This window comes from Grammomys surdaster, unplaced genomic scaffold, assembly GCF_004785775.1.
Source record: "Grammomys surdaster isolate TR1022 unplaced genomic scaffold, NIH_TR_1.0 130, whole genome shotgun sequence".
In the NCBI taxonomy this organism is placed as follows: domain Eukaryota; kingdom Metazoa; phylum Chordata; class Mammalia; order Rodentia; family Muridae; genus Grammomys; species Grammomys surdaster.
In genome coordinates, this window is record NW_021604588.1 from 1,017,088 (window position 1) to 1,043,798 (window position 26,711).

Consider the following 26,711-nt stretch of genomic DNA (forward strand, 5'->3'; position numbering starts at 1 on the left):
GGCCAATATGCCTTACACACACGCGTGCGCGCACACTTCATGCAAACAACCTCAGATGCAGGTGGGTATTCATGTCTTTGGCATACTCATTATGGTCAAACAGCCATGGCATCCCAGATTCACTGGAATTATTCTACTATGTGGGGAAACCAAAGTATAGGGGTACCAAGCATCTCTTCAGCACAAAAACCCAGCTGTGCCCTCTTCTAGGATGTTCAGGTACTTTCTCAAGATGAGTCAAAATCCTCAGCACCACAGAAGCCAATGTGGCTTGAAGAAGAACCTGAACCTTGTCAGTCTTTATCCCTGTGTTCTGTTCACCCTGATCCCACTCTCTGTGACTTCCTAGAAGAAGAAGAATACTTAACAAGAAGATGGATGGCCATCTCACTCCACACATTGACAGCCCCAAAACCTGTTAGGAATGCTCCCTCAGGTAAGACTAAGCCTCTAGAGCCCAGTGACTTATGAGAAGCTATTCTGCAATTCTAAGGGTCAGGGGTTCTTCCTGATTCTCTCTGTCCGCTCTACCCTTCTCTATCCTCTTGTGTCTCCTTTATCCCCAAAAAGCATTTTTTTCCTTTTTTTTTTTTTTCCTTCAAGACAGGGTTTCTCTGTGTAGCCCTGGCTGTCCTGGAACTCACTCTGTAGACCAGGCTAGCCTCGAACTCTCGAACTCAGAAATCCACCTGCCTCTGCCTCTGCCTCCCAAGTGCTGGGATTAAAGGCGTGTACCACCACCGCCCTGCCAATATTGGGTCTTACTGTATCAAACAGACTATCCTCAAACTCTCCTGCCTCAGCTTCCCAAGTGCTGAGATTACAGATCTTCACTATACTACAGCTCTGGAAAGTTTTTGTTTATTTGATTTTTGGTTTGTTTGTTTGTTTTTGAGACAGGGTTTCTCTGTTTAGCTCTGGCTGTTCTGGAATATACACTGTAGATCAAGCTGGCCTCAAAATCACAGACATCCCCCTGCCTCTGCCTCCTGAGTGCTGGGATTAAAGTCATATGCCACTGAGTCCATCTGCTAAAGCTTTTAATCACTATCCTATCCCAAACCTAAATCAAATGAAAATAAAGAATTTACCAGAAAAATAAAGATATATCAATAAATTGAATTCATATTTTAAAAAGAAAAAAGTACTTAAGATTGTCCCAATTAATTACAAGATACACATTTGAGTATGTCCAACATACAGTGCTGATGAAAGCTCTGACAAAGCAGGAGTAGAACCTTCTTAATGCACATAACAGAACGGTGTCAGTGAACACCAATATCAGCCGTCCATCATGTGCCCATACTCATTTCTAGGAGCTTATGGAACAGAAGTATTACTTTTCAAAGTGACAGTCAAGAGATACAAAATGGATTTGAAACCAGAGTACTAACAGTGATACCTGTAGCATTAAATTAAAACCCCACACTGAAAGCTGAACCATCATCTTATAAGGCAAATGCATTATAAGAACTGATAATAGTAAGCCCATTTACAACTCCTTGGTTTTGCTCTTTATTGTCTCATATTTCTTACCAAAAAAAATTGTGATTCTCTAGGACTAAAACTTAACTCCCAAACAAAAGGTTTGAGAGGCCAGGGTCATTATTAGTCCTGAAGCAAAAAAATCTTCTAAATCCCATCAGGAGCCTTGCTGATCAACAAAATTAATTAGTTGACAGTTATTATGGAACCAAAGGAAGTATAATGAAATGTAGATTACAGTCTGCCACATGCAATAAGCTGACAATCTTCTCAGGGAGACAGACAAATAACATTCAAATAAACAAGGGCAACAGGTGCCAAAAACAACCCAATCCACGATGCGGATGCGGATGCGGCTTCTGAAAAAGGCCAGGCATTGCTTGCTACTGGTCAAAGCTGGATCCGCTCTGTGTAGACCTCACTACATTTGTGGTGAGGAAGCACTGAGTGCGTCCTACCTCTTACTCTCTCGCCATGGAGCAATAGAAAGAAAGATTATTTTACTACTTTTCATTATTTTGATTATCTATTTGTATTCCCTCCATAATGTTTGATTTCTCATAATTGACCACTCACATTTTCCCCTATGTATTTAAAGACATACAAGTACTGGGCAGTGGTGGTGCATGCCTTTAATCCCAGCACTTGGGAGGCAGAGGCAGGTGGATTGCTGAGTTCTAGGCCAGCCTGGTCTACAGATTGAGTTCTAGGAGAGCCAGGGCTACACAGAGAAACCCCAAAACCAATACACACAACTACATCCATACACATGTAGTAATATCTATAAAGACTTTCCTCTGAGGTAGCCTAATCTAAAAGCTGGGTAATGGTTTACAGTTCTCCAGGCACTTTGTTTAGAGACCAGTGTGACGTGAATGACATGAGACCATGTCAGCTATTGTAACCTGATTTTTTTTTTTTTTTAAGGGAAAGCTAGCTTAGACAGTCTTAGATGTAGCCCCAGGCCGTTTCTATTTACCATAGCCCAGGCTGGCTCCAAATCAGGATCCTCTTGTCTCCACTTCTGAGCCACCACATGTAACTGTACACTGAGATTTCATTCATCTTTCTGCTTTAGCTACACATTACATAACACAAGCTGCATTAAAACATATATGGTGATACAGTTCACCAGAAACTCCTTAATGATAAAAAAGAACATGACTTTTAGCTGAGTCTTAAAGGAGTAGGTGTTGGTGGTAGCATTTCCTTAGAAAGCACATTCTTTAAGATAGAACTAAGCATGCAGGAATGTTAAAAACGCAAAGTAATTAGTTTGGCCAAAGATCACAACTGCAGTACTGACTACATTCACAGTACATGTGAAAGCAATACAGAAGCCAATGACTATACTAATTTTGCCAAAAGTACAATTATTTCTACATAAATACAAATCTGTTTAACAAGATACAACAGCATAAAGACAAAGTTAATAGGCCAGGCAACAAAATGATTTGAAGAGTTCCACAGTTACTAATTACTATAGGTTTTGGGGTTTTTTTTTTGTAACCTGGTTTGTTTTTGAGAGACAGTCCAGCTGAGGTCTGACTTTGAACTCACAATCTTCCTGACTCAGTATCCCAAAGTGCTGATGAAGTGGTTTTTGTATGGTGTCTCTGTGCCTAGAATGCCCTCTCTCTCATAGCTGTGTAAAAATGTTAGCTAGGCTTCAAGATCTGGATAAAAGCCCGCCTCCTCTACTAAGCATTCCCTTACTACTTCACTTATATAGATGAGGTGATTTTTTGGATACTGGATAAAATTCCCATGAAGATATCTTCCTAATCTACAATATTATTTTTGTATTCTTGATTTTATTTCTGTCATAACGTTATCCACTTAATTTATTTCCCACTTCATAAAGCGAATCATCACATTGTTTTAAATGAAAAGTAGCTACAGTCTTAAATGACAACAAAAGAGATCTGTACTTTTTATTTCTTACAGAAAAAAACTAAAATATAAAAATAATACATTTTACCATATGAATTATCTTTTTCTGAAAAGAAATAAACACAACCACTTGGTTTTTTCTTATTATAATGATAAAAACATTCCTTTATAGAAAACCAAATAAAAACTTCATATTCTAATGTTGCACAGTGACTACAGAAGAACAGAACTCTAAAATACACTCATCACACTAAGTCAGAGCTTAGATATTTCAACCTGGAGAAAGGTTCATGTGCCTCTGGTGTATATGCAAAATTAATTGCATGTGATAACACACCAATATAAATTCAATTTCCGTTTCCAGTCCCATTGATTGCACCTCTTGTAAGAAGCATATAGGGGGTCAGTTTCTCATCAGGAGCCACAAATTCCCACTCAATCTCCTAGGTGATAAACAATGTTTCACCTCTCACCCTATGACTAAGAAAATGAAATTGTAATCTCAATATATATTCCCCATCCTCAAGACTCCAGTCCTAAAGAGCTGTGCTTGTGGTTACTATGCTTAAGAACATTATCCAATCGAATTTTTTTTTTAAATTCACATTTCAATTCAATCATACTTTTTCAAATACTAAGTAGACTTACTAAAAATCTAACATTTAAGAAATAAAGTATTTTGCTTTTTAAACAGATACACATGTATTTATCTTTGCATGTGTTCAGGTATACATGCAAGTATTTGTTCTAATGAATAGCCTAGCAGCAGTGATATGTTCAAACAGATATGCATGACTCAGTTTCTAAAGAAAGAAAACCTTCCTGGAAGCCACTGATAGAGCCAAGAAACCATGATAAAATGGCAAGATCTATCTGGGTCCCAGACTAGAATTAAGTGTGAGCAGTTTATCATATCACACAGAAAGGCTATGAAGACTATAAACTTATATCAAAAGGCCTTTGGAAATGACAGAAAAGACTCTCACTGGAAAAGGTTGAGAATGTGACAATTAATAGACATAAAACCACACTGGTCAAAACACACACATGCTTAGATACATGGATTTGTTAAAAATACTTTAAGAATAAAATATTTCACTGTTAATTTGGGGAAAATGGTAGATAGCTAAAATTATTTTTAAAATTGTAAATAAGGACAAAGAAACAATTATACTACATTCTTAGACATGCTGTGTCTAAGAATAATCACTGAGAGCTAAGTTTCTCTTCATGGAACTCTAGCTAGTGAATATAGGCTCATTAGGATAGAATCACTCTGTGCCTCTTAATTAACAGAACTAATGCTGCTAGGCAACTGTCATGAATACCTAGTAACATTATTACAAAGCAAGAGAAGAAAACCCTTGATTATCATGTGTGTATAACTTCCAGAATTGTTAGATAATTAATTTCTGTTGTTTTAAGTTGTCCAGTTTGTGGTAAACTGTACAGCAGCCAAAAGAAATTATTTTTTAAAGATCTACTTTTAAGTTTTAGTCTTTAAAAATAAGTTCTACTAAGTAAGTTTTAAAGTATGATAATCAATTATTTTGAGGAAATGTCCTGCACTGGCCACTAAAACCCTACAGTTGTAAAAGCTCAGAGCCGTCAGGGCTCCTGTGTTTCCTTTGGGTATAGTTATGGATGTTTAGTGAAGAAGTAACAACAAGAAAAGTGGAACAAGGCATGAAGTTATGAACAGGGAGCAGTTTATCAGCACTTGCACAGAACGTTTTACCTGAAGCTATCACATCTATGTGTCTGGTATGTTAACATTTTCTCTACAGTACTGACTACACCAATAATTTCCACTTTCCTGTTTGTTTGTTTGTTTCCTTTGTTTCACTGTTTGACGTTTTGTAGTTAGTCCTTCTTTATTTGATGACCCTCCTTCAAATGATTTTTAAATAAAAGAAGGGTGTGTTCATAGCCACTGCCACTCTCTAAAGCCAGGGCTTCCTAGCTAGCTCACCACGCTCCAGCTGAAGGCCTTTAAACCATGGCTTCTCCCCAGCAGACTGTCGCAAAGCTGCTGGAGGTATAGCACACTCCAGAAACACTGATTACAAAAGCTGCTAGAAAGACTGGCCCCTCTAGGGGAACGGTGGAAAAACCTACCTTACAGGCTTGTTACTGTGGTTCTCCCCAAAATTCACAAATACCATTCCAGCCTCTGGTGTGAAAAACTCCTCAAGGCTTCAGAACAGAGCAGAGAACTGGTGTTTTGCAGAAGGCAGGCGGCCTCTTTGAAGATACCAACCTGTGTGCTACCCATGCCAATATAACATTTATGCCAAGAGATACCCACCTAGCCCAGCCATATCCATAGAGAACATGCTTAAGAATATACTGAGGAAAACAATTGAATCTAAACAATTTTTTCCTAGTCTTCTTATTACTGATAGTTCTAAGTGTTAGATTCTGCCACCCCATGGGGTCAAAAAGTACCTAAGTATATCAAAATAAAGGACAGAAATAATCAGGTATTGGCTGTGGTTTAATTTGTGTGTCAGTTTTTAATATAAATATGTGATGTAAAGCATTAATACAAGTCAAATGTTTTAGTATGTTTCAAACTTAGTAATAATTATAAATAAACTGGCTGTATTAGTTTCTTTTCCCATCACTGTGATAAAATACTCTGACTTAAACACAACTTAAAGGAGAAAGGGCTTAATTTAGTTCTATCTCCTGGTAGTTACAGTCTAGCATAGCCTGGAATTCACAGCCAAGAAAGCTTGAGGAAGCTGGTCACATGACACCCACAATCAGGAACAAAGGGTAACTTGTAACATACAAGTAATGTAGGGCTCAGTTCCCTTTCTTCACTGATACTCCTCAGGTCGTGTCCACCGTTAAGATGAGTCTTCTCACTCAGGCATTGTAGTGTTTGCCTTTCATTACAGCACTCAAGAGGCAGAGGCAGATCTCTGCAAGTTCAAGGCCAACCTAATCTATATAATGAGTTCCAGGACAGCCAGGGCTACACGGTGAGACTTTGTCTCAAAGACATTACAAAACAATAAATGAACAAAAGATAGGGCTTCTTCCAACTATTGATATAACTAAACCAGCCCCCCTCCCCAGGCATGTCCAGATACCCATCTCCCAGGTGATTCTAAAGTCTGTTAAATAGAGAACTAATATCAACTATCATAACTGCTACAGTTTTCTGGATAATGCCAGTATTTGGATTTTTAAAAGATTTTAAAATCTTTTGTTTTATTTTTACTGGTATATGTTTGTGTATGTACACAAGTACATATGCACACACCATGACAATGTATGTGGAGGTTACAGGTCAACTTCCAGGAGGAAGTTCTCACTTCAACCTCTATATGGATTATGGAGACTGAACAGGTCATGAGGGCTACACAGCACCTGCTGAGCCATCTTGCCAGCTCTGGATTTTTTTTTAACATAAATTTTGTACTGATGGACAACAAATGGTACTTATATTTTTTATCATACAATAAATTCTGTCCATTCAGTACATTTTTCTAAGTGACTTATCCTACATGCAAGTACATCTCTCACATTGTCTGTTCCTATAAATGAGAAAACAGCACTGTGTGATTAACAGTGACTCTGCATGTTATCCTCAAAGTCTTTATTCTGCAGGATCACCAAGATTAAAAACTTGCATTAGAAACATTTCATTTCCTCGTGCATCCCACTTATAGTCTATTCAGTTGCATTTATTTTTATAATAGAATTCTGTTACCTATTTATATGATTAGCTAATGTCTAAGAATGAGCATTAAATTGTCTCTAATTCACTTTCTGTGAAAGAGTAGATATTCCTTCTGCTGGAACAGTAATGTTATTTGTTCTTTGGAAGCACTTTATTATCAAAACACACTGAAGTTAGTGGCATCTTCAAAGAACATACAAGCCCAGTTTTCTAGGGAATAATCACTTTCATCTACAAGCTGTCACTTCATACTGCAAATAAACATGTAATATTTTTCCAATATAAATATGAAATAAGGATAAATAAGACATACCCTAAATTCTACTTCATGACTCAAGAGTATCAATCAGGACTTTCTATCCTTTCTAAGAAGTTAGTATAAGATTTTTAAAAAATCTTTAAAGAAATATTAATAGATGATTTGACTCTTATCTCGATTCTTAGTCGTCTGTTTCTCTATAGCTCTCAGAGTTGCTAGAGATAGCACAAGCACTCCACTACCGCCCCACACTCTAGTCTCCTCATACAACAAACGCATCAAAAGCAAAAGTGTGTTTGAAAAAATAATGTCAAAATAACACCAAACAAAACAAGAAAAGCTATTCTTTGTAGCTGCCAGCTTAACGGATTGATACAGTTTTCTTTTATAAATGCCAAAGATTTTATTTTTAGGTCATTAAAACTATGAAAAATAATTTTCAGAGATAATAAGACAACCTAACACAAAAGGAAATGGAGACTGAGATGAGATTGTAAACATCATGAAAAGTAATGTATCATGAATGTACACTTAATAGTAATCCTACACATGCAGAAACTACTTCGTGAATTTTAGAAATGCACTCCAATATTCAGAAGAAAAAAGGCTCACATCTGTTCAAAACAACAAAGATCTAGGGACAGAGGTGAGACACAAGAAAATGCCCGAAGTGGACTCAGATCATTCAAGCAGATAATCAAAATGAATTATTTACAAGCATACTTTTATCTTCAATACCAGTAAGAGTTCAGTCCTAAAGAGCTTAGGGAAACTGTAACACATCTGCTAATCAAAAATAAATCGAAAGTGAAATGTTCCAACAAAACCCATAAATAAGACTGGAGGGTAAGTGGTGAGATTAAAGAAAAAACTGGTAGAAAAACAGAATAGTCTATCTAGTAAACAATGACTTACATCAGGTCATACAGTCATAAATGGACTAGATGTGTTTAGCTCAGGTTGGCTAAGTACATTTCCCACCAAGAGGAATGCATTACAAAACAGTGTGAAGAAAAGCCATCATTTTTTCTATATTAATTCAATATCATTTAAAATTTTAACTAGATTGAGTAAAGAAATGTTAAAAAAAAAAGACAAACAAACAAAAAAACTTAACAATTCACCCTTACCAACAGTTCACATATCTTTGAAAGGAGACATACCAAACATGTAAAACACAAAAGAAACTTAGTGTCCTGCAAAGAAAATATAGTCTCAACTATCTGCCCTGCCTTGGGTAATAAAACAATACAATGTCACAAAAACATAAGAACTTTAAAATTAGGATCTTGTTTTATTTGCTTTACTAATTTTAAAGAAAGCTACTTGTCACATTAGACAATATTTTCTGACATTACAATGTCAACATTATAAAACACTAACAACAAACAAAATGTCTGATCATCTAGCTAGCTAGCAGATGAGATGTTATATTCTAAAGGAGAATGAAAGGAAAACAAGACAACAATTACTACATAAAGAAGCAAACTAGGTTTGTTTGTTCTCTTCCCCAATAACAATAGTTTGGCTTCATATAAATTGAATGTAAGAACTCATGCACTCCTACTTATTCATGATTCAAGGAAATGTATAAAGGTCGTGTGTATTTTGGATACTAGACATACAACAGTTAAAAAAAAAATCTTGATCTCAAAAGACTTATAGTCTTTTGAATACAGGCATGGTGGCCCATACTTGAAATCTCAGCTAAGATGGGAGGGTTCTGAGTTAAAAGGCAGTCTGGACAGCATATTGAGACCTTGTTTCAACAAAACAAAACAGAACAAAATATCCACAAAACATTATATAATGACAAGTGTTATGGAAAGCAACAAACAAAACTGGATGGTGTAAGATAACAGAACTGAATGGTTATTTTAAATTGGATACTCAGAAGGTCACTTGGAGGACACATCTATGGTTCAAGAAAGGGATAGAGAACAAAGCTCTAATACTACTAATACAAGCTTTGCCAGATTTAGATACAGACATCCAGGCAACGTGGAGGCAGCCAGCAAGTGGAGGACACAGGAGGTGAAATTAACATAGAACCAGACAGAGGACCTGTAGGTCATAGTAATAAATTTTTAGACGGCATTTTTGGGTCACAGGAAGCAACCCTGTAAAGCTCAGTGTCTTGTACTTTCTGTGAAACTGCTGTTAGAGATCCTCTCCACCACACAAACCAAGCACTCTTCATAGAGTTTGTGAAAGAAAACTTTTTCTTTTATTTCTTGCTCAAAGTTGACCTTTCCTGAGGAACGTGTGTGTGTGTTACACATTTAAGATTAAAAAATTTAGTAGTGTGTGTATGCATGACGTATGTGTAGAAACACATGCCACAGCACATGTGCAAAGGTCAGAGACCAACTCTACAGAGTTCATTCTCTCCTTCCCAGGAACCAGACTCAGGTCATCTGGCTTGCATGGTGAGCACCTTTACTCCTAAGCCATTTCCATGGCTCTCTCACATGCACTTTGAAATTATGTTCTCTTCTGCCCTAGCCTTAGAACTGTAGAAAACCTTAGTGTTGAATCTACATTTAGCTTCTAGCAGCTGTATAAAACCTTATGGTATCTATTTTCTTTTAAAATAACATTTTCACTTTAGAATAATTTAAAATTTACCAAAAAGTGACAAAGAGTGTACAGAGTAGTCCCACACACCTCCACCCATTCCCTGTCATGGAGACCTTATAGAACACTCGACCACAGTCAGTAGTATTGGCACATTACTATCAGCCAAAGTCCATAACTTACTCAATTCCTCCAGATTTTACTGTTTCCGATATTTGTGGAAGTTGTTGTTATATAACTCCCTATAATGTTTATTAAAAGCTTGCTCTAGTGCCAAATCACAGACGTCATAGACTGCATTTGGAGAACAAACAGAAATTTTATAAATGTTCTTTAATCTTAACAATAAGCTACAAACATTTAACATATCTAAATTACATAGTACAGCTATTACTTATATCCATAATAAGCATTTTAAAAATAATTATCCATTAGATACTATTTAAAAAAACATTTTTTATATGTCCAGACGTGATGACACATGCTTAAATTCCTAATGTTCAGGAAGTACAGGTAGAAGGGACCAATTTATGGTAATTCAGGCTACCTGGTGAGTCTGAAGCCACGGGGCTATATGAGACTCTGCTTCAATAAATCAATCAATAATAAATAAATTGGTCCTTATATAAATAACAAATTATCAATGAACTTAAGAAATCTATAAGCCTACTGGCTAATTAATGTCTAAAGGAGGGTTAGCATTAATCTTACTGAAAGTATTTAACATTTATGGCAGAAGTGCTCAAATGTGGTTATACAAATATATCTATGAGAATCATGGGCTGGAGAGATGGCTCAGCTGTTAAGAGCACTGACTGTTCTTCCAGAGGTCCTGAGTTCAAATTCCCAGCAACTACATGGTGGCTCACAACCATCTGTAATGGGATCTGATGCCCTCTTCCGGTGTGTCTGAAGAGAGCAACAGTGTACTCATATAAAATAAATAAACTTAAAAAAAAAGAGAGAGAGAGATAATCACTAGAAGATGGCTTACAATCTATATCTATCCCAAGCAATACAATGCCTGTGTCCCACCCTCAATATCCTATCTCAACTGGTGTGAGATATGAACAAAGGAATACTTTTTTTTATTGTTTTAAATTGAAAGACCACCCCCACCCCCAGGTTTGCTGATTGTGAGACAAAACTGGTAACCTTGAGTTTAAGATAAAAATATTCCTCTGGCACCAAAGCTTTTAACTCTACTAAAACTTCAGATCTGTGTGGAACAGAAAAAGAGAATGAAGACAGAAGTACTTTTTAGATATCATCTATTTCACCAAATAGTTTCCCTGAAGCTTAAGGGCTGGTGAAACGGCTGAGCAAGTGAAGACACTTGCTGCCAAGTCTGACGACCTTAGTTCAATCCCTGGAACCCACATAGTGACCTCTGTATAAGCATACAATGGCATGCCCCACCACAATACATAAATTATAAAAAAAGAAGTTGAAGTTAAAATCCTGTCTTAAACTTTATTAGCCGGGCAGTGGTGGCGCACGCCTTTAATCCCAGCTCTTGGGAGGCAGAGGCAGATCCAGAGAAACCCTGTCTTTTTTTGTTTGTTTGTTTGTTTGTTTGTTTGTTTCGAGACAGGGTTTCTCTGTGTATAGCCCTGGCTGCCCTGGAACTCACTCTGTAGACCAGACTAGCCTCGAACTCTCGAACTCAGAGATCCACCTGCCTCTGCCTCCCAAGTGCTGGGATTAAAGGCGTGCGCCACCACCACCAGGCCAGAAACCCTGTCTTGAAAAACCAAAAAACCAAAAAACAACTTTGTTATTAAACTTCATGTACTGTATAAACACAAAAGTTGTGTTGCCTAACTGATTATAAACTAAGACCAGACGGACGTAAACACTGAGGGAGGAAGGCATCAGAAAACACTGGACTAAAGCAGTATGATTTACAGTTCTAAGATGAAGTGGGTGTTTTTTTTGTTTTGTTTTGTTTTGTTTTGTTTTGTCAATGTGCCAATTTAAAAGGAAGAACAATTTTCTTTGGCTCGCAGTCTCTGAGGCTTCAGTCCATGACTGTAGCTCTGTTGTTTCCGGGCCACGGCTTGCGGCAGGTAGCATCTGGTGGAATACAGCAGCTCAGCTCATGGCAGAACACTAGCTGTCAGACTAGAAGGGTCTGAGGACAAGGCCTGTCATTCCAGGACACATTCCCAATGACTTGCTTACTCCAAATAGGTCCCAGCCTATCTCCAAAAGTTGCCAGAACTTTCTACACTAGTGTCAGCAGCTAGGATCAAACCTTTATATATGAGCCTATGGGAGACACTTTGTATCCAAACAATAGCAGACAATTCAAGAATATAATACAAGATCCATCACAAGGTTGGATGTGATCAGTCAAACAAAAGCTAAAATACTAAAATAAATAAATAAACCAACCAACAAACAAATAAATCCAAAACCAAAAGACATATATAATAGAACAAATTACAGTATTCATTTCATAGCCTGGTGTTTAAAAGATTTTTCCTTAAAAATAAAGCTATTCTGTGACTGAGTTAATTGAACTTACCTTCAACAGAAGGTGCCTGGTCCTGAGCTGAATACAGCATATCCTTGAATGCCTACCAGAAAGAAAGAAAAATAATACATGAAATCACAAGTCAAAGTTATGCTGAAAACATAGGCTGAACAACTCTTTTTCATTATCCAGTAACTACATTTAGTTTCCTAAATTAAGAATTCAGTCAGTATTTCAGTAACTTTAGGAATCCATCAGTGCTGTGTAATGTATAGGATGACTGCTCGTTTATACACTTTAAAATGAAAGGGCATGGGAAAATGAAAACACACCTCAAAGATCAAATCCCTCTGGACTAAGAAAAACTCCCTGAAGATGAGGCTGAGAGACTGGCTCTGTGGACAGACGTATGTTCTCAAGCCCAGTGACCTGAGTTCAGTCTTTGAACTCAAATAATAGAGAGAAAACCAACTCCCAATAGTTATTCTCTGAGCTCCACATGCCTGCATATGCACACTAAACAAATAGAGTATAATAATAAAAAAAAAAGTCCTAAAGATGAACAGTGGATCTACATAGTAAAATGTAAAAAACAGAAAAACTCTGTAGGCTGAGCCGGCCTAGAAGTCACAGCAACCCTGGCTCAGCCTCCTGAGTGCTGGGACTCCAGGCTTGAGCCACCATACCTATGCCAAGAAATCCTTCTATTTTACATATAAATCTTCATCAGTGAAACTCTGAAAACTTAGGACTATAAAAAAACCCAAAGATTTTATCGTCCCCCCCCCCCAAAATTGCAGAATAGATTAGCTAACTATCACATTTAGGTAATTTGAGTAGTTAAAGTGTACTTTCTCACCATGTCGGTGGGGAACAGGAATAAACAGCATTTCTCAGGCCAGAGAGATGGCTCAGCAGGTAAATGTTGCTACTGCCAAACCAAATGATCTGATTTCAAACCCCAGGACCCACACGGTGGAAGGAGAGAAACAACTCCTCAAGCTGTCCCATGACTTCCATTAAGTGAACTATGGCACATGCTTCCCTCCCCTCAAGAAAATAAATAAAAATCTCTTGAAAAAGGAAAAAGACCATGATGGCTCAGCAGTTAAGAGCACTAGCTGCTCTTCCAGAGGTCCTGACTTCAATTCCCAGCAACTACATGGTGGCTCACAACCATCTATAATGAGATCTGGCGCCCTCTTCTGGTGTTCATGAAGACAGAATACTCACATAAAATAAATCTGAATTTTTTTTTAAAGCACACTAATTTAAAGAAAAGCGAGCCTCTTTTCTTCATATAAATTAGTTCCAGGACTGAAGAACTTAAGCTTAGTGACTTTAACTAAACCAGCTAACTACTGCCAATTCCCAAACTGGTATATGACAGAGTTCTTCAACCTTAATATAATTGACATTTGAGGCTAAATAATTTAAGAGGAGGAGTTCTCAGCATCTCGAGTGGCATCTAGAAACACCAGCATCAATCCTCACCTCCCAGCAGTGATACTGCTAAATGTCTCCTGGCAAGCAAAATCACGCTTCCCCAGAACCACCTGCCCACACTTTTCAAGCATATAAATACTGAAAAAGAAGAAATAAGCCTTTGTGGTCGACTGCTCTCTTTAAAGAGTATTCACATCTAACACATTATAATCTTCCCACGTGAATTTACTATTTGCTTTGCTTTAATAATCAGTCTGTTATTCCATATCTATCCAAGCCAAACTATATAGAGAAAAAAAGATTTAGATTCTTAGATTAATTCATCTTTATTCACTTTAATGAATTATCTTATAAAAGTGTAAAAAAAATCTACCTATACAAGAACTTTAATGTCAGATTTAAGTGCAAAAATATTCGATGAGATTCACTGTACAGAATTTGAGGCAATAACACAGCTGAGGTATAATAAAAATGCATATCTGGTCTTTATGTAGATCACTTAGCCAGCACTCCTGAAACCTTTGAAGTAGAATTGGAGAATTTCAGACAGATTCAGGAAGGAGACTAGTCAATGGAAATAAGTGACTGAACATTTTAAACTTTCAGTCCTAGTTTCAAACCTCTTGGGAGAACAAAGTGTTGAAAATAAGTTCTATTACCTCCCTATACATAGTCAACTATGCCTGTGTAATGATACCTCCCAAATGTGTAGAAAATAGAGGGAGGGGCTTGGGAGAAAGGAGAAGAGTTACTTGAGTTTCTTTTCTAGGTCCTTGGAAACTGGAAATTCCTAGTCATATGCACTGAAGAATGGGAAGATCAGTTCAACTTATAGACTCTGTTTTATGTTGATGCTGAGTTTCTACTGACAAGTGCCTGGTGTCCTCCAGAGCTATCTGCACAGCACCTACTGTCCCTCTTAAGTGTCTCAAGGGTCCAATGTAGCTCACATGTTATTTATGTGGCAAACTCAGACACAATGATGTTAAAGATAGTATACAAAGTATCTTCTTTGATCTTTTTTATAATGAAATTAGAAATCAGAAAAAAAATAAAACTGCAAAATTCATAAAATGCAGAAACTGAAGTATGTTCCCTTAAATAATTCATAAATCCAAAAATCATAAGTAAATTAGAAAAGGAAAACACAAATTTATGAGTCATAGTGAGAGTAGTTGCAAAGAGGGAAATCTATACCTACAATAGCTAAAAAAGCTCAAGCTGATAATATAACTTTACAATCTAAGGAACTACAAAGAAAAGAACAAACTAAATCCAAGGCTCCCAGAAAACAATGCAATTATTAGAGTAAGCCAATGACAGAATAGGAAAACAAGAGAGAATCCAAAGAAAGCAAAGATGCTTCTTTGACAATATCAACAAAACTAGCAAATCTTTAGCTACATGGACAAGAAAACTGAAGTCAGTAAAACCACAAATGGAAGGGAGGGCATTGCCACAGGTTCTAGAGCAGTAAAGGGGAGATGGGGGTGGAGGCACTGCTAACAGTTGTATACTGACCAGGTGAGTGAACCAGATAAATTTCAGTAAATGTATAAAACCTACCAATACGAAATCATGAAGAAACAGAAAATTGGAATAGATATATGAGAAAGAAAGTTGAATCAATATTAGACCTCTTCAAATGTTTACAAAAAATAAAAAGAGAAGAAATAAGAAAGAAAATTTCCCAGCCAGCATTACTATAATATCAAAGCTGAAAACAACATTACAAGAGACTGAAGAGATGACTCAGCAGTAAAGAGAACCAAGGTTCAATTTCCAGCACCTCACAGCAGTTCACAACTGCCTGTAATTGGCCTCTGCAGGCACTAGGCATGCATGTGGCACACAGACATGGATGCCGGGAAAATATCCATACAGAAGGAAGGAAAGAAGGAAGGAAGGAGGAAGAGTGGGGAGGGGAGGGGAAAGAACAAAAAGATCAAGTTAAAAAAAAAACACAAATGAGTTATCTCTTATGAAAACTAATGCAGACATTTTCAAGAATTAATGAATATGTAACTTCAGTGCATAGCATTTGTCTAGCATGAATAAGACCCTGGGTTTGATTCCTATTATGGCAAGACATACACACCACCACCACCACCACCCCCAAAATGCCATGCTGATTTAAAGAACATGAAGATGTATTTCTCCAAATAAGAGATACAAAGAGCTGACAGCCACATGAACAGATGTTAACAACACTCATTGTAAAAGGGCTACAAAACAAAGCCACGGCAAGATAATGTTACTATCTCAACAGCAATAGCTGTTCTTGGTAAAAATGTAGACAAACTGTATACTGTTGGTGGCAATTGTTAGCAGGAATGTACAGTATTAGTGAGAGTGAAAAATGGAGATGTTGGGGAGATGGCCCAGTTGGCAAATACTTGCTCCACAAGCCTGAAAACCTGAGTCTAGTCACCCAGAACTCACATAAAACTGCCCTCCATAGCAGTGCACACTTGGAATCCTAGCACCATGGAGACAGACATAAGGAGGATCCCTGGGATTTGTTATCCAACCAATCTGTCAGAATCTACCAGGACCAGATTCAGTGAGACCTCAAAAAATACGATGAGGAACAATAGCAAAAGACACCTGACATCATCCCTGGCCTCCAAACAGATATGTACACACAAAAACAAATAAATATAAACAGACAGACATACAGGACAGATGGACAAACATATGGACAGACAAAGCAAGCTATCAACAGTTATTTAGAAGCCAAAACATCTGCAAATAAGTATGTCTGAGAATCACTGATTTAGGAGAATGTTTTACATATGTCCAAGCTAAAGATATGACAGATACAAATACCAGCCAATAACTGTATAAGTCATTTTTTCTCATTTCTGTGTTGTAACACTACAACTTACGTTTCATCTTCACAATTTTATGACCTCTCACAGCACCCTTACAGGTAATCTACCCTGCCACAGGAAGCCCAGCTTCTATATGGCTGCCTGGAATCTTGGTAGAAGCCTCTCTAAGTCCTTATGTCTAATATTCTGCATGCATGCAAAACCAGTACCACATGCACAATGCTGCCAAGTTCTGCTGTCAGCTCAAACTATAATCTGCCCCCCTTCTACCACAGCTATAGTGTTTTCTGTATACCTTGGCAGTTGAACCTGGGAAAATACTTCCCTTGGCAATTGAGAAGGGCATTGAGGAGTCACAGGCCCTCGAGGAGAACGTCTACTATGCTGCTAAACGGACATTGTACTCAACTGACTCCTAGTGACTCTCCGTTATACCCATGGATAAATGCACCTCTCAAGCCTTATTCGCTTTTACTTTATGGACATGGTGATTATCATAGAGGCTCACAACTGGTCTAGTATACAGGTCTCCTCAATGGTATTCTCAATTTTTAGTCTCTCCCCTTTTAAGTTAATTTGTATTTTAGGGTTTTGTTTTGTTTTGCCTTTGAAGAATTTTGCACAATGTGTTTTACCCTGCCTTCCCCAAATTCCTCCCAGATTTATGTCCCCTTCCCTAACAGACCCGACTTTGTGTCACCCCCTTTTTTTTGTTAATTTTTTACCCATCAAGTTCAATTTGTGCAGCCCATATATTCTTGGATGCATGGTGTTCCACTGGAATGTGGTCAACTTACCAGGGACTACACTATTAAAAGAAAATTGTCTTTCCCTCTCCCAGAAGCTAACAACTGTTCCACACACCTAGCCCACCTCCCCCCACCCCACCATGCTGGGATTTGGCCTGGCTTAAGCTTGCACAGATGTTGTGCGTGTTGTCACAACCACAGTGAGTTCATATATACAGCTGTGTCACTGTGTCTGGAAGGCACTGTTTCTTTGTAGTCATCCACTACCTCTGGCTCCCACATTCTTTCCATCTATTCTTCCACAGTCATCCATGACACAGACATCCCATGTAGGGCTGAGCATTCCACGGCCTCCTATTCTATATGTACTAGGCCAGTTGTCGGCCTCTATGATAATCACCATGTCCATAAAGTAAAAGCTGTTCGAATAAGGCTTGAGAGATGCATTTATCCATGGGTATAACGGAGAGTCACTAGGAGTCAGTTGAGTACAATGTCCGTTTAGCAGCATAGTAGACGTTCTCCTCGAGGGCCTGTGACTCTTCTAGCCATAGGTTCTTGATCCAATAATGTTATCAATTAGGAGTTTTATCTTGTGGAGTAGGATTTAGATTCAATCAGAAAGTGATTGGTAGTATGATACTATGATAGTAGGCATGGCTCACCAGGCCAGTTGTTATTAGAGCTTGCGGGGTTCACAGCTCCATAAGAGTGATGACTACTTTTCCCCTCTGGTAGAATGCACAGTACTTTCCATCACCAGCTTGATTTTCTGCATGTTCTATAACTCAAGAATGTGGTATCACTGAGCAGTGGTGGCACAGCCTTTAATCCCAGCACTCAAGAGGCAGAAGTAGGCAAATCTACAGTGTAAGTTCCAGGACTACCAGGGCTACAGAGGGAAATACTCTCTCAAAAAACACCCAGAGAGAGACAGAGACAAACACAGAGAGACACACAGAGGGAGACACACAGAGAGAGATAGAGAAAGAGGGAGAATATGATGTCCTTAGCGATAGTTTGTAATGTCTGGAGGGCCATAGGATCTCACCTACCAACAATGTCAAAAGAAATAAACTTGACACTGGATTTTTATTTGTTAGCCTGTGGTACCTAGTGGGAACACTATTACTGTTATAGGGTAACTCCATGTTAATTCTTCTTTCGTGTGTGTGTGTGTGTGTGTTTAATATATATACTATGGAATATATATGATATTATATACATGAGATCTTGTGTATTAGGCTTCCACATGACTTTTTTGAACAGTCTCTATTGTTATCTCACCCATATTCCCTCCTCTACCCCAATTAACCCTCCTTGTTCCACGAGTCCCCTTTAAGCTTTAATACTGCTGCATTTTATCTCCCTCATACAGTGCTTTGAATGAGAATATCTCCCAGAAGGCCATACATTTGAATGCTTGATCCCTAGTAGATGGAACTGTTTGGGGGAAGGACTCAGGTGTGGTCTTGTTAGAAGCTGGGAGTGGGCTTTTGACATGCCAGGCCAATAATATTCTCTTTCATTCATTCTCATTTATACTCCCTATAAATACTCTCCCCCTTCTTCCTTCCCTTCCTCTCCTACCCCCCCCACACCCTGAGCTTGATGTATGTGAATGAGCTTCTAAGCCCTTAACTACTGTGCCAACACTATGCCTGCTTGCTTATTGCCATGCTCCCCACCATGACCGTCATGGACTCACCCTCTGCAACTCTAAGCAAGACCCAGTTAAATGCTGTCTTCCACAATCTACCTTGGTCATGGTGTCTCTTCACAGCAATAGAAAGGAAACTAAGACAGCTCCCTTGAAAGCACCCCATGGCCCCTTACTAATTTCTTGGTACCTGTGGGTATTTCAAATAAAGTGCACTTATCTGAAGATTCAAACACATACACGCAAGCAAAACATTCATAACAACAGTATTTGTACTCTTATAAATTGGAGCCTTTGATGGGTGTGGTCTTGCCCCCAAGACACCTTTTCTATTGTCCCAGTGCAAAGTGCAAGGTTTCTCCACTGTGCTGTCTCCTCCACAACTGTATACAGCCTCCTTGTCCTCAGCTTTAAATCAACCATGCTTCTTTCACCAGACTTTCTCACGTCTTTCAGCTCCACTTGCTCCTTTTCTATAAACCAGGGTGAGTGTTGTAAGCAGTAACCATACCACGACAGCTGAATGTTATCCAGTCTTAACATTTCCTCTACCAAACAAATTAGATCATTACTTTTTGTCTTAAGTCTTGCTTAATTTACCAGAACTCAGGCAAACTCCAAACAGACTCTTTGCCAGCATATAACATGAATGGCCTTTAAACAACTCCCCAGCAGAATCTTGTTCCCTTCTGAAACCTGTAAGCCCTCCATTGTCCACATTTCTCCTGGAATTCTGATTTTCTGAACTCCCAAAATGGCCCAGTAAGCTTCACTTCCAGCATATATAGCTCCACAGAGAGGATTTGTCTCTACTCCATAGCTTGAAACACTTGCATATTTCTCCCACAAATCAACTCCTAACCACCAACCAACTCACAGCTTTATCCTGGTAACAATTACACTCTTTGTACTCATTTTCTGTATTACTTTTTTGGTTGCTGTGACAAAAGCAACTTAAGGGGGAAAAGAGGCTAAGGTGAGAGAGCATCTCAGTGGGAAGACACAGCAACAGGAATCCACGACATCCACAGTCAGAAAGCAGTCAGGGATGGGTACACTCTATTACTCAGGTGGCTTCCTCTTCTCTCTCCTTTTATTTACTCCAAAGCCCCAGCCCATGGGATGATGCCACCAACTGTCATGATGGGTTTGCCCTGTTCACTTAAACCTTTCTGGAAATGCCCTAACCAATACTCCAATACTGAAATAAATTCAGTCAAGCTGCCCATGAAGATTACAATCAAATATTATAAAAGTAAAAATACTTATTTTTACTGAATGCCTATCATCAGATACTATGAATATTGTAATTTACTATTTTAAAAGAAACTTGCAAGTCTCTCTTAAGTATATGACTCCATTTAACTAAAGATGAGACTCAGAAAGGTTATTAAAGTAGTCTGCCCAAGTAGAGCTAAGTATCATTCACTTTGCAATCAGTATTTCTTTGAGAACTATAATAAATAGCTCATGATTGGGAGTAGATCTTATTTCCTAAAACAAACTTATTTTTTTATCTCAAAATTTTCTGACTATTCCCGTATGTTTCTATTTTTTCCTGTGTCTTTAGTTGTTTTGGTTTGTTTGTTTTGTTTTTGTACGAGGTGTGGTCAATAGTCCCTGATGATCCTTGCTTCCTGGTAGGAGCACCTGTGTGTAGGCCCCTCTAGTACTACAGACAGCAGGCTTGTGTAGGCAACTAAATATTGCAAAGACGCCAGGGTAGAAACTTCGGAAGACAGATCATAAGATATGGTGTTTTTCTACTTGTTCTGTCTAGTATCACCCACTCTGGAGAAAGCCAGCCAAGAAAACCTCAAGTAGCTCTATCAGAACTCCATGTAATAGACCTTAGGCCTCATAAAAGAGTAGCACAAACGTACAAACTCTTGAGGCCGAGCCATCCCACACACTGCTTTCCCAGCTCCAGATAAGACTCACAGATAAGTTCACAGAATGACCTGGGTAAGCTGCTCCCAAACTCTTGCCACACAGAGACTGTGTGAGAGTTTTCAAACAACTTACCATAGAGAGATTAATATCCAATTAATATGGCAATAATAGATTAATTGCCAATAGATAATTAATATGACAAGCTAGATTTGAAAAAATGTTATAAAATCAAATGTACCTGTTAATAGATTGTAAGTAACATCTTTGGTTTGTTATGATCGAAGCACCTTGAATTTTTATTCCTATCGAATTAAAGACTATAGAAAAGTAAGGTTAGAGAGAAGGCTCAGTGGCTAAGAGCACTTGCTGCTCCTGCAGAGCACCTGGGCTCAATTCCTAGCACCCTCTCCACACAACTCACAACTGCCTGTAGCATCAGCTCCAGGAAATCCATCATCTTAAGGCCTCTGTGGGTACCTGCATACACATGGTACACAGCCATACATTCAGGCACTCACATAAAACAAATAAAATCTAAAATTTTAAATTAGGAAAAAAAAAAACTATTGGGGCTGGGCAGATGAGATGGGTCAGTGATGAAGAACACTAGCTGGTCTTCCAGTGGTCCTGGTTTTGATTCCCAGTACCCACATGGTGTATCATAACTTATTGTATATCCATCCAATCCTAGTGCCTCTTCTGGCTGTGGGTATAAGCCACACACATGATGGATAGACATGTACAGCTAAAATATACATATTAAGTAAAAACATTTTGTATAAAAATTAAAAATACAAAAAATATAGAAGAAAACTGAGGCAACTTCAAGTTATTTATTTAGTAATAATGAAAAAATACATTCCTATGTCAAAGCCACCACTACTATAATTTAACTTAACATCAATTCATATGCCCTTGAAAATCACTAACTCCCAAGCTAGAACAGATCTGCAGAAGACTAAGACAATATTCCCTACGTCTATGGATCTTATTCTGATGAAAAAATAAAACTGGTGAGATGCATTCTCCTATCCCTAAACCTATACGGCTCATTCCTACATTCCTGGGCACAGAGCAATGTCATGTCAACCTTTATGACATGAACAGCTAACATAGTACAAGTTCAAAACATGTACTTATAAACTATTCTGACTCACCTCTGATTTTAAATATTCAGCTGATTATTACTTTCATTAAACTATTGCAGTGTTTCCAGCTTCGTGAGATATCAAATTGTAAAGTATTTCTCAGTAATCTCAAATTTCAGTATCTTTCCTTTTTATACAAAATTCAAATCTCTTTCACTCACTACACACAGAAAATTTTTTCAAGGCTTTGACTTCTAGACTTTCTAAACGTGTGTGTGTGTGTGTGTGTGTGTGCGTGCGTGTGTGATCACAGTATTTGATGTAACACTGCTAACTGCTCTTCTAAGTAAACGGTTGTCATAGGAGCAAAAAGCCAAAAAGTAAAAATAAACTCAAAAAGGAATTAAATTTTGCAATGCTACTGCCTATCTGCCTATAAATTCTTTTTAATCCAAGGGTCTCAGACTACTTCATGACTCAAGTTTAAATGTTAAAACCTTTAAGAAATTAAGCATTACCTGTAAGATATTGTTTCCTACAAACTTACTACTATACTTCAAGATATGCTAAAATATTTGTATTAATAAAATTCTACTTCACCAAGCCCCTGTCAGGATACACTGTTATTTTATGTATCATACAAAAGGAGATCACTCTGGCAGGTGTAGGATGTATCCCACTGTGGACTATTTGAATGTGGCAGTGCCACTGTTGCTGTTGGTTTAGGAAATGCACGGAACAGGAACTTCCATTTTTAAGAGTTTATGAAGCTCATAGTTCTGGAGTTGCAAAAACTTAGACACTGGCATCTGCTCAGCTGGGGTGAGGACACTGGCTGCATCAAAGCATGACAGATGGTACTGTGTCAGAGCACATGTAACAGGGAACAAGCACATGATGACATAGGAAGCCAGAGAGCAAGGCAGGGCCTGGTTTGGTCTTTTTATAGCAATGTTCTCATAAGAACTAACCTGAATAACATGAGAACTACATTAATCTCTCCCAAAGATGGCATCCTCAATGACCTAAACACCTGTAAGAGGCCATTCCTCTTAAAAGTTCTAAAACATTATTCTACCACCAGAAACCATGCCTCCAGTACATGAAGCTTTGGCACATCCCAAACAGAGTAAATGGAGTCTAAAGTATTGTTACATCTAATTCTCACAATAATCCTAGCAAGGCAAATATTCTTATTATGTACCCAGATGTGTCTACACGCTTTACATTTATCAATTCATTTCATTTCATATAACCCTCCTAAAAAGGCATCCTTGTGATCTATACATAGTTCATGGATGAGACAATTGTGACACAGATAAGCACAATGACCTGTCTTAGCTGAGCCACAACTTCAATTTCAGTGATGTCAAAAATCAACTGTTTTGTTTTGTTTTGTTTTGTTTTGAGACAGGATTTCTCTGTATAGCCCTGGCTGTTCTGGAACTTGCTCTATAGACCAGGCTGGCCTTGAACTCAGAGATCTGCCTGCTTCTGCCTCCTGAGTGCTGGGCCTAAGGGTGTGTGCCACCACTGCCCTGCAAAAAGTCAATGTATTTTCTAACATCATTCTACTAAGAACCAGATTTTTCGCTCCAGAGGCAGAATCAAACATATCTCTGTAAGTAAGCTCTAAGCAAGCCAAGCTCACAGTAAGCTCTAAGCCAGCCAAGGCTACATGGTAAGACCATCTTCTAAATTAAAAAATAAATAAATAAATAAAATTTAAAGGCCCTTAGTACAATGCATTCAAATCATATAGAAAACACTTTCTATCCTTCCTAGGAAATCTTTCGAAGCATAAGCTTAATCTACACAGAAAGGTTTAGTCAAAAGATGTATGGACTATGTAATTATATATGCCAATTCTTCTGTTTATTGGTAGTTTTGTTATCCACTATTATAAAAATATTAGAAAAATGGAAGAGATAAAAAACCTAGTGCTAAATACTGGGCAAGAAAAACTAAAAAACAACAACAAAAACCCCAATCAAACAAACAAACAAACAAAAACAAAAACAAAAAACAAAAAAAATGAAAGTTCTCTAAATGAATCCAAAGCTCACAGGCAGAAGACAAATCTGAAATGTTCACTCCACTGCTTGCTGCCTTCAACCTTTATTCCTCTTCTAAATAGCTCCTCATTTTGTCAGAGTTCGCTGACAGTCATTTTTAAAAGTTTAAAGCTTCCATGAGAAATAAGACTAACAAGCTTGCTCCTCCTCTTCTTATTCCTCCTCCCCTCCCTCTTCTTCCTCCTCCGGCTCCTCCTCACTTCTGACTTTGGAGCTGGAATTGAACCCAGGCCCCTGCCCGTGTCAGTCACACACTCTCATAGATCCAGTGTCAACAAATCCAATGTTCAATTCTTTGTTCACTTTTCCCTTCAACATACTGTACTAAACTTTGTCAAATAAACCAAGTGTTTGTGGAAGTCTTATACTAATTTGGAGCCAATTACTAACTAATTTACATTTAACTATCACTAAATGAAAAAAACAAAAAAACCCAAAAAACAAAGAACACTTACTGGTACCATAAATCCTGAAAGACAACACCACTCTCCATTTCTTTTTTTTTTTTTTTTTTTTTTTTTTTTTTTGGTTTTTCGAGACAGGGTTTCTCTGTGTATCCCTGGCTGTCCTGGAACTCACTCTGTAGACCAGGCTGGCCTCGAACTCAGAAACCCGCCTGTCTCTACCTCCCAAGTGCTGGGATTAAAGGCGTGCGCCACCACCGCCCGGCTCCACTCTCCATTTCTGGGGTTGGGGGCACACTGGGGATTGAACTTAGAGGTCTATAGTTAGACACATGCTCTACCAGCTCTGATTCCCAATCCCAAAAGTGCTTTTTAAATGGCTCTCCTAGCCACTCCAAGTAATAGTACTAATCTAAGAAATGGAGTAACTCTAAGTTAACAGTGAGGGAATGTGTTATATGACATGTATGACGTGTTGGCTCCATATATCTATCTTCTTTCCCTCTCAAAGCTTAATGACTTAAGTACAACCATAAGAAAAAAAGAATGGGGAGGGAGATAGCAGACAGCAGGTTTAGCACATCTGCCAGAACCAGAGCGCAGGTAGAGGAGTAAACTGACTTTACCACACACCATGGAAAACTTGAAATACCTTCAGAGAAGGATTCCAGCAAGAAGCAAGCCAATGCACCTCTATAAACCCAGAACAGGCCAGTAACGAGAAGTACCATGTGGTTGAGAAGGCCAGTTAAAGAAGAGGCTAAATATAGGATTGGTTGAATAAAGTAGTTAACAGGTCTACTCCTGGCTTACTACAATACTTTCCACACACACTCCACCAAACACTAACATCATTTAGACCAAGAAACAGAATTTGAGGAGAGAGGAAGGATTAGGATACTGACCCAGACCAAGCAGAGGACAAAGTTGACAAGCATAGACTAGAATAGATAATCAAGTCTATTCACTATCTGGTAAGATCCCAAGCTGGTTTCTCCCCACTAACTTTCATAACTAAGAACACATCAACTAAGAAAATGTAAGTGTGAGCCTGGGAACAGGCTCAGTGAGGAAAAGTGCTTGCTGGGCAAAGCATGAAGACTTGAGTTCAAATTCCCAGGGCCTATGTGAATAGTGAAAGGTAGCTACATGCACAGGCAACCCCAGAACTACAGGGAATAGAAACAAGGGAATCCCTGGGGTTTGTATGCTGCCAGCACAGCTCCAGGTTCAGAGACAGACCCTGTGTCTCACAAGGAGAGTGTCATAGCAGGACACTGATGTCCTCTGACCTCTGAGCATGTGCAGGTGCAAGCACCAGAGAACATAACTGGAAAAAAACTAGAATACTGCCTCTTGACTCTCTGTCCAATATGCATTATTTAAATAATGACATGTGACTATGATGATGATGATACAACAGCCTCAGCAGAGCTCATCTGCATGCATCACTCAAGAGTAATCTCAAGCACTTACGATTTTATTGTAGATAAAAAATCCTCCTGTGAGTTTGCTTTAAGGTAGTTATCCATCTTTAATTCTTTAATCAAAGTATAGCGGCCATCAACCTTGTACTAGAAAATGCTATTCTAGGTTAGTTTCACTAACAAGGGAGTTATTCTTCCTATACGCCTACAGGAATTGTGAGAAACACAACAAAGTTTTCAGGAACCCAGTACATGAGCAACATTAGAAATTAAGTTTCCCCCAATAAAGATGTTAACTGTAAAACTTCTCACACACACACTAAAATAACAAATGTATAAATCTTGTTGTAAATTTTCATAAGTGAAACAGATGTAATTAGTTTAATAATAAGAATCATCTCAAAAAGTTGGTTTTTTGTGTTTTGTTTTGTTAATCAGAATATGTGGTCAGAAGGCCAGAAATTCTACTTTCCATAGATTTAGCAGGGTCTGGACTGGCACTTCTGTAGTTTTAAAATTACATTCTAATTTTTTTGAAGCTCAAGAACAATTTTATTAGAATTTAAAAGAAAAATGCTCTAGAGCAGACAAGCTATACATCTAAGCAGCTACCCAGAGGAGTAAAATGGAGGAGAGAAGGATAAAAGCCATGCCACTTGCCATGGAGGCACGAAGCCACATGGAGATAATGGAGCTTAACAGAGTGTAAAGAGGGCCATGCTTAAGTTCTGACCAGCAGCTAAAAGAA

The 26,711-nt window shown here is 38.2% G+C and overlaps 1 protein-coding gene across 1 annotated transcript in view; it reads right to left on the minus strand.

Annotated features, from left to right (window-relative positions):
* The window catches only part of Xpr1 (xenotropic and polytropic retrovirus receptor 1), a 149,149-nt gene that overhangs the window by 105,200 nt on the left and 17,238 nt on the right, over nt 1–26,711 (minus strand). The window contains exon 2 of the mRNA XM_028758609.1: nt 12,439–12,490. Within this exon, the coding sequence (XP_028614442.1) occupies nt 12,439–12,490 (52 nt within the window). The remainder of the gene's footprint in view (nt 1–12,438; nt 12,491–26,711) is intronic.